Below are 10,001 nucleotides of genomic sequence, written 5' to 3' on the forward strand. Positions count from 1 at the left end.
CACTCCAGTTGTTGGTACACAGTGTAAGTACTGGATGAGCCTTCTAGTGTTCTCTTAAAAGATAAGCTATTCCTATAAGGATTGTCAGTGAATGTTCTTTAATGCGAGTTCCTTATGATACTACACATCACTGGAATTTGTGTTGTAGGACATTATTGCTACAAATGACCAAATTAAAAAAAAACAACTCATGTTTCTTGAATGGAAAATAAGCTAAAACTTTATTCCTAATTCAAGGAGCTGCGTTCTCAGCCTCTGAGCATTATAAAGGTGTCTGCTTAAAACATATGATACTATACAATATGACATGATACAATACAATATAATATGATGTCGAAGTGCAGGGAAAACCCATCAGTGATTACAACAAAGTGGAAATAACAGGAGGGGGACAGACAATCACTAAGAAATAATATTCAGAATTTTTTAGACAGATGCATGGATTCTTTGCTAAGGAAAGTTAGAAAGTATAATTTGCTGTGTTCCTGCTGATGTGATGAAGAGGACTCTTCATTTATTCTCTATACAACTTGCCACCACCCTAATTGAAAACAAAACAGAACAAAAAAATTTTTTAAAAAAGCAAAAGGAACAAATACAATAATCATCTATCAGTGTCCCAACTATTGTGTCTCCTGAGACCATTAATAGAAATGACCATGTTGTATCTCCATGCTTTCTCCCCTTTGTGGGGAGAAACATCTTAACCTGTACAAGTTATTTACTTACATATGGAACTAATATCTTTACACACAACTTTGTGTGTTAGATGACTAATCTGGTGGCCTTCTATAATGGAGTGCCTGCATCAGTGGACAAGGGAACAGCTACAGACATCATCTACCTGAACTTCTGTAAAACCTTTGATACAGTCCCCCACAGCATTCTTGCTGCTAAATTGGAGAGAGATTGGTTTAATGGATGGACTGTTACATGGGTAAGGAATCGGCTGGATGACCATGCCCAAAGAGTTACAGTCAATGTCTCAGCGTCCGAGTGGAAACCAGTAGAAAGTGGTTTCCCTCAAGGCTACATACTGGGACTGATACCATTTAATACCTTCATCAGTATATCATTGATAGTGGGATTGAGTGCACCCTCATCAAGTTTGTAGATGACACCTAGCTGAGTGGTGCAGTTGATGTGCTTGAGGGAAAGGATGCCATCCAGAGGGATCTGAACGGGCTTGAGGAGTGGGCCCATGTGAACAACATAAAGTTCAACAAGGCCTAGCACAAGGTTCTGCACCTGTGTTGGAGCAATCACCAGGATCAGTACAGGCTGGGGGATGAATGGCTTGAGAGTAGCCCTGTGGAGAAGGACTTTGGGATACTGGTAGATGACAAATTTTATGCCAGCTGACCATGTGCACCTGCAGCCCAGACAGCCAATTGTATCCTGGGCTGCATAAAAAGAAGCATGGCCAGCAGGTTGAGGAAGGTGATTCTACCTCACTACCCTACTCTCATGTGACCCCACCTGGAGTACTGCACCCAGTTCTGGGGGCCTCCAGCACAAGAAAGCCATGGACATGTTAGAGTGGGTCCAGAAGAGGGCAACAAAAATGATCAGAGGCATGGAACACCTCTCCTATGAAGAAAGGCTCAGAGAGTTCTGGTTGTTCAGCCTGGAGAAGAGAAGGCTCTGGGGAGACCTTCTTGTGGCCTTTCAAAATACAAGGGGGCTTATAAGAAAGACTGAGACTTTTTACCAAGGCTTGTAGGGACAGGACTAAGGGCAATGGTTTAAACTGATACAGGGTAGCTTTAGATTAGATATAAGGAAGAAATTTGTTATGATGAGGGTGGTGAGACACTGGAACTTGTTGCCCAGGGAAGTTGTGGATGCCCCAGCATTGGAAGTGTTCAAGGTCAGGTTGGATGGGCCCTTGGGTAACCTGATCTAGTGAAAGATGTCCCTGTTATGGCAAGGGTGTTGGACCAGATGATTTTTAAAAGTCGCAAACCATTCTGTGATTCTATGATTGTGATCCAGTAAAGTACAAACCTACTCCCTCTTAGTATCCTTGAAAAAGGGTGCAAAAACATAATTGAGATTGTGTTCATACTCACTCTCAACTCTACCAGGTCACTTTTCAAATACGCGTACTAGTCCTGCTTTTAAAGGAACAAGTACTGAGGTTTCTACTACTCTCACTGGGAGTATCTTTCAGCCATATGAGAAACTTACTGATAGAAAGTATTCCCTGGTAGCTAGTAAAACTTCTCCCATTTTTTCAGATTTATGCCATTGTTCTATGTAAATCTCTGTTCAGATTTATCCCACATATGTCCTCAAAAATGCTGATTATTACTTTTACTGCAGGCATGAGTCCCTTTTCAATGTTTACTGAAAAGTATGATATATCTGATATTTCCCTTCTTTACTTTCTGGAGAAGTTGTCATTAATTCTCATTTTTTCTGTGTGTTTGAAGAGTATTTTGAGAAAGAATTTCTCTGACAGATAGTATTGATTTTATTTGAGTTATGGTAAAACAATAATAGAAAACTCATCACTTGTGATTTTTCTAACTAGCCTGCACAAAGCCCAGTAAAGCCCATGGAGAACAACGCCACAGCTGAGAATAGATTTACTCTGTATCCACTGATCCTTGTACTAGTGAGTAAGCTCAACCTTCAAGTGGAACACTAGCCTACCTTGGCTGTCCACACCAGACTGCTCACCAAAACTGCATAGACCAAGGCTTTGCCACAGAGAATCAGGTAAGTGAGCTTCAGGGAATTTCCATACCACAGGTAGGTCCCTGCAAATCAAGCATCATTTGTGTATTGAATTATTATCATCACAAAACACCAGACCTAATGTAGCTTTAATCAAATAAGAACCCTTGAAATCTTTAGCCAAGCAACACAGAGGAACTAGAGCCAAATGCATGGCTCCATTGACACGAGATTGTAGGTAATGGGAAAGAACACTGTGATTCAAAGAACCAAAAGAGACAGGGAGTCTAGAAAAGACGGAGGTTGGCTTTATGCTAAGAAAGTATGTTGTGACTGGAAATGTTTAACCGTTGTGTGCCACATTTACTGAAAACTAGGCTGTTCGCGTGAATCCCCTTTTAGGAACTCAAGCTTAATCACAAGATATGGACATTTTTCACTTGTTATTGTCAGTAGTCTTGTGAGTGCTGCTGATATATCAAGGAAGCTTTATATCGCCCAGAATAACATAGTATCTAGAACTTTTATTCCTGTAGATTTTTCACTCTTAAGGAATTGCAGTAGTCTTGAGACACCAGCCTGATCTTGGTTCAGCCTTAAGATTCCTGAAGCATTAGAGAAGTTGGTGAAAAACAAGAGCATGTAAATATGTATACATAGACGAAAGAAACATAGTTTTTAATATGGATATCATCACAGTTTGGGGGTGAATGTGACTTGTAATGAGAAATATTCTGAATTTGATACTAAGAAATATTCAGAATTCCAGATTCTGAATCTTGATATCATAATCCCTTGGCTATGTATGAATTTTTTCTTTTATGTCTGAGCAAGCAGCTTCCCAACAGAAGCCAGTGTTAAGGACTGGAGGAGAAGATAAAAAGAGAAAATTACACTCTATAGGAAGGTTCCACAATTTCTTCTGTTATTTGAGAAAGGGAATCATAAAGAAGAGCTAAAAAACCCAAAACACAGCTACATATAGCATGGCCATACAACTCTCCCGAAGTCTTTTTTTTTTTAATCTAACATACAAATCACTTAGATGACGAAGTACAAGTTATTCTTGAAGTAGAAATCTCACACACCTTGTACTTAGCCTCAGTAAAACTAGAATTAAAATACATAGACATTTGCCTGTAAAAAGACGCACATACCTTCCGTGACTGCACAACCTGAAAGACAAAAATGAACTGAAGTCATGTTTCTCTTCAATGCAAACAGAACACAAATTTTAGAAGTTTCAATTTACAATATACTGCCTGATTCATTTTCCTATACTATATATTTTATTAGACTATACATTTTACTATATTACGGAGATTTCTCAGTGAAAATCTGAAGATACCTTTGAAAAACTATAGATGTATAATGATAATGGAGATACAGAGGCCCAGGAATATGAAGAGACATATGCAAATACCTACATTATTACATATATATTTGTGCCATAACAACCCTCTATAGAAGTTGTATATAGATGTGTTTCACATCATAACCCACATCCTTTTGACTTGTGATTTCTAGTTTGTACAGCATGGTGATACGCATTTTTTACTCACCAGCATCACCGTTGATTAATTTGTGTATCGATTCCAGTGTTCCATTCTTAAAAAATTTTGCAACACACTCAAAACGGTTCAAAGGGTTAAACCATTCCTCGGCTGAGATCCTCAGTCGGCTTGTCAATGAGTAGGTACTCCCATTCTTTGTGGAAAACTCATCTGTCCCCACCCCTTCTCTCCTCTTAGCACCATTCACCTTCCAGAACAGATTCAGGTGGTCAGGGTAGAAACCAGAGGCCAGGCATACCAGTGTGGCCTTGCTCTTCTGTTGGATCTCTTGCTTTGATGGGGAAAAGATGGCCACAGATGGAGGTATGATTTCATCATTCTTCCCTAAAACAGAAAGCAACATGGCTCAGAGACTCCTTCATTGTCTTCAGTCAGAAACCCCTTAAAACTGTGCTATGTTTATGCTGTGTGACTCCTGATATATATGGCCTTTTAACAACTGTCTATTAGATTAATATCTATTAGATAGGTAGACACCAGGAAACTTACAGCATTTGTCTTCACTCGTTATACAGGAACATAAAAGGTCTGGCTACAGAAATACATGAGTGAATTGTATTGTCTCTGCCAGAAGAATAGGAAAGCTGAAAAGAAGCTGAGCAAACAGGTAGGCAGAGAAGTACCCAGTAATGCTAGAAGGCCTGTATTTGTAATATTGTACTAATAGATAAGAGTCTGTGTTACAATGCACAAGCATCTTCAACCGACTGCATTATATTCCTGGATATGTAGTAAGACATGACAGTTATTGCAGTGTTCAGAATTACACTGCCATGTGATAACCTACTTGGACCCCCCCACCTAAGAGGTGACTTGGAAGGAAGGAGCTAATCTTTCTCATTGTCTGAAGCGAAGAACACTTTTGGTATGTGATTTGAATCTGCCTGGGACAATTTTTGCTTTAGGTCTTACCTTGCCATCCTTTTTCCTTTAAGACTATGAAATACCTCTTTATGTTATTTATTATTTAGGTTATCCTGGGTATGATAAACTCTCATCCTAGACGACATATCTTTCCAAAATGATGCAAGATTTTATACAATCACAAACCAAAATTTGTCCCCTGTCTGAAAGTGTTTAATACGTACATATAAGACCAGAGACAACAGGCTTCTACAGTCAAAAGGATGTACAAAGCAACAAGATGTTACACAGAAGCTAGGCAGAGACCCTGAAAGCCACCTTTTTTTTTTTCCCCATATACATTATTAGAGTGCCTTTTCACTCGTCTAGCACGACAAACCCACCAGGTCTGCAGAGGGCACGTGGAAACAGAAAGACAGAGAGAACTATGGATCCAGAGATAAGACTCTTACTTTTTCTCGATGTGAAGGCACTATAAATTCTAGATGCCAGTGCTTACTCTACAAAGATCCCTGGGGTGCTTCTGTGAAATGTGTGAGCTTGTACAGACTCTAGATAGTAATGGAGACAACTCCCTGGAAGGTTCAGCACTGCACTGCTTTCCTTCCAGTGGATATGAGGAGAGATTGATCAGTTTTACTGCTCCCTTCTAGTACGTGGCTTTATGAATTTTTTCGTACCCTAAAAGTATCTCTGAGATGAGTTCATTGGCTCATAGCCTAAACGGCGAATGAGTAAAGACATGGAAACAGATAGGGAGGACACAAAAGAAAAATGAGAGAGATTTAGCAGACTTGAAAAAAAAAAAGGCAAAGAGGAAGGCAAGTAAAAAAAGACAGACAGGAAGAATGAAAAAACTACTGGAAAGATAAAGAAAGCCAGAAAATGAGCATGCTTGAAATGGAATAAGGAGACTGGTACAAGCAAGAACAGAGACAATCAGAAAAAAGTGTTATCAACAGCCTATTCTGTTCTGACCTTCCTCAGTGTTCATGGCAGACACTGGCGCAATGCTTAATCACTTTCACACATAAAGTCATGCATTCCCTGTCACACCTGCTTTCCTTCATGAGAAAAAGTACCACAATTCATCCATTCCCATCATGGCAAGGTGAGTTTCATGTTTTCTTGTTATGTTTCACTCCTACTCTCATTTTAAAATCATCTGCGTATATGCTACGTATCTTTAACACAAAGGAAATTTTCAAGTGTCCTCCACATTGAGCACTGGGTCAATCACGGCTACTTACCTATAACCCTGAGCACAGTGCCAACTCCAAAGGTAAGCTGTGCAGCTGAAAAGCACAGCTGTACATGGTCAGACTACAACCCATGGTATCATTGTGCTCTTCTTGCCAGCCGTTTAGTTCCTTGCTTAAAGGAGCAGGCACCCGTGTGTGTATTTCTACAGTTTACTATCAGATATGGCAGTAGCAGATGGAAAAGGTTATTTTGTATTGTGATTCCAAAATGCCTTGATATAGGTGGTGTTAAATCCTTTCCTGGGAGAGGAGAACGCAGAGAAAGCAAACACGGAAAAAGAGAAAGAATAGAGGAGAGGAGCGCACTGAGAGAAAAAGAACATAGTCCTTTCTGAGAATTAGAAGTCATGAAAGCCAGTGTCCTAACGCAACTTTAGGCAGCCTGCCCACCATCTATGGAGCAGAGGGCAAAGTACCAGCAAGACTACTTTGTCCCTGCCTGATTCAGCGGACACAAGAATCCAGACTCTACCTACGAAATGTTGCTTTTGATTGTTACATTGATGAACTGCAAAAATTTGCAGACCAAAGAACGATCTTTCATTCCCAACCCCTATAATGTTTTCTTGGAGAATGGGAAAAACAGAATTATTTCTTCCTTTCTCTCTTCATGAAGTTCCCAGTAAGGGAAGACAAAAGCAACAGAGACAAGGATCTGAAAAGTCATGCCTGCAAATCCTACGCTTCCACATTAGCACATCTCATTTTAATAAGCAACCAATAAAGCACTAATCACGTCCTCATGGCCATATGAAAAATTATCATTATTATGCTGTTAACAAAGAACGCTCTTGTCCCCGAAACCAGTGTCGTATATATCACGGAGATGTGACTTCTGTCTTACCTATGACGGTGAGTTTTGTCCCACTGCCAAAGTCGAGTTTGTTATTATTCACACTGTTTTGCAGCTGCAGAAAAACCTCTCCTCTACTTTCAGTCCTCTGAGCCAAACCTGTGGACTAACCCTACCCTCATGCTATACCACCAAAAGAAGAAATACAAAGTACATTAATTTATGGTCCCTTTAAAAAAAAAGAAAGGTCTTTAAGGGAACACCACCACATCTGTGTGTCTAACCAGGTGAGATCAATCTCAGAAATACCTCTTCCAGAGCCCTTTTTCTTCAGGCTTAGGTGAATCGGTTGTTGCATATTTTGCCATTTCTTTAGATCATGTTTATGTATTTATCTAGGTGTACTCTTAGAAAATATTTCCCATATGCAGATAGAGTAATTTTCTTTGCTTATTTTCAACTTAACAGCCTCATTTCCTTAATTTCCTCATTTCCTTAATTTCCTCATTTCCTTTCAACATCGTGAATATTCTTCTCTTGTAAAACACGTCTTTTTTTTTTGACTTACAAAATAACTTGCAATATATAACACAGGACCCTGGTCCACTCTCCCCATTGTAGCAGTTCCTAAATATCCCTCCCTTTCTCCTTCTCTGGAAGGAATTCTCTGCTTTTATTGTCTCTAGTCTCTTAGCTATTATTATTGAAGTTAGCTGCATAATTGTCTTATCGTCAATGGGGGATAATCAGCTCAGGCACTTCAGATTCACACTGGATTTCAAAAAAATGTACCGATCACTGAATATTTCCTATGGACATTGAATTTTATCACTTGCTTTAGTTTACCCTGAAAAGACACAGAGTAATTTAAGTTTGTGGAGTCTTTATTTGGTTTTCTTGACCTGCCCAAAGTGTAAATGTAACTCAGTTCTTCCCAGCCAAATACCCTTTCATTGAATTGTCCTTAATCACCTGTGGTCCCAGGAGAACTAGGATTATGGAAAATAGCTATACTTTGGGGAACAGTGATTTTTGCAGGTGTCAATTTATTAAGACAATATACTTATGATATGCGCATACTTTTTAACCCAGTCCTCATCCTCGTTCTTTCTATGGAAAACTTTTTATTCACTGAAAATGCATTCATTCAGTTCTCCAAAGTGAAATGTGTGCCCCTACCTAGGGTACTAAACTTAGGTATTCTCCAAAGTAGACTGGGTTACTAGCACATCAGGAAAACACCAGTTTAATAATGAAAGGGAGAATAAGATTGAAGTGAAGCTCTCTAAAGAAAAGACCTGGGATTTGAAGTGACTTAAAAGAGAAAACAAAAATTTCTTACCCATTACTGTAAGTTTTGTGCCATTGCCGAAAATCAGGTTATTGGTAGTCACAGTGACAAAATGTTGTATCATAAACGAAGAAAAGGGATGCACTGCAATTGACTTAAGGAAATAGAAGCTTAAGCAACGTTTATTGGATCTGGAATCACAAAGATCCCTCAATGTCTGTATGAAGGGCTTTGGCAGAAAATCAGCTTGAAATCCCCATTGTGTAATCTCTAGCCTTTATCAAAGCATTTCCCGGAGTTTTTTGATACTTATTTTTACTGTCTACATTTCACCTCAAGTTATTTTACAACCCTTTTCTAATGTTGTCACATTGATATTACCTGCTATTCTAATTTTGCAGATGTAGTAAACCATGCAGAAGTACCACATAGGATGTCATTGTCTAGAAATAAAATTCCTCTACAACTAGAGCTTCCTTACTATCAGTCTTGTACTTTAAGCATTGGGAAGCCTTCCTTTCTGTAACTTGTGGAGTTAATAATAAAATAATACTTGCTTTGTGGTTGTCATAGTCACATGCATTTTCATATAGGCGGTTCGCTTTTGTGGCACTGAACTACTTTTAGTAGTTCACATTCCATTTGTTTTCCCCTCAATGGTAGGCCATCCATCTGGAGTAGTCTTTCAGGATCCCATTCAGTTTTCTGATAGGTTAAAAGTAATCCAAACAAGGAGAGTCCAGAAGAATCAGTTGGCTGGTCTCAGACAAACCCTTGACATCAACTAGGAAGAACTGCAGTGAGACAGTGTGAAGAAGGATTAGAGAAAACCTTTGTGCTCACAGGCGTGAGTCAGTCAGTGGACACTGGAGGCTTATTAAAAGAGAAAACCCCAACACGTTTTATATACTGCATCTGAGAGATACCTGCTACACATCAGAATTCTTTTTCTAACCCTTTTATCACACAAGAACCATTTTGTGGTCTATTGCAAACATTATCACATCAGAAAAAAATACTAATTCTCTGCTTCACGTACTCCGATAGGTTTTAGGTGCATTTGCAGTCAACCTGGTTTGCTGAAATTCATTTCAGTGTCTCAGAATCTCCTGGCTTGTTTTCCAGAGAGAGCAGGCTCAGTTCTCAGAAGATGAAAGTAAGTCCTAGCATCCCAGGCCTGTCAAGAAAAAACAAGACAGAACGTGCCTGCTGTGCTGCAGAATTCTCTGTGGCTGCCTTAACACACTCTCCCACAAGGCTTTTGCACATTTGGGTTTTTGTAAAGGCCTCCTGGGGAATGTATCATTGTGGGCTACCTGTCCCCACAATGATAGAACCTCGTACAAAAACGATCCCACCCATGGCTCCGCCCTCCCATTTTGTCACCCCATGGGAACCACAGGCCACATCCTTCCTCTGCCATTACTGCTTCTGTGTGGTAGTCCAATTACCTCTTAGTGTATGCATTACCCCTGAATTTATAATCCCAACATTTTTCTCCTATAGACAAAGAAGTAATTTTTTTTTCTTTTATT

The 10,001-nt window shown here is 39.4% G+C and overlaps 1 gene segment (V, D, J or C); it reads right to left on the minus strand.

The window, feature by feature from the left end:
* Window positions 1-208: 208 nt before the first annotated feature.
* On the minus strand, window positions 209-8,582 carry LOC134524436 (T-cell receptor beta-1 chain C region-like). The segment is given in 5 exon segments: window positions 209-541; window positions 2,659-2,765; window positions 3,840-3,857; window positions 4,245-4,580; window positions 8,518-8,582. Coding segments are annotated over 5 exon segments (492 nt in total).
* Between the last annotated feature and the right edge of the window lie 1,419 nt (window positions 8,583-10,001).

The sequence above is a fragment of the Chroicocephalus ridibundus genome, chromosome 1, assembly GCF_963924245.1.
Source record: "Chroicocephalus ridibundus chromosome 1, bChrRid1.1, whole genome shotgun sequence".
In the NCBI taxonomy this organism is placed as follows: Eukaryota; Metazoa; Chordata; class Aves; order Charadriiformes; family Laridae; genus Chroicocephalus; species Chroicocephalus ridibundus.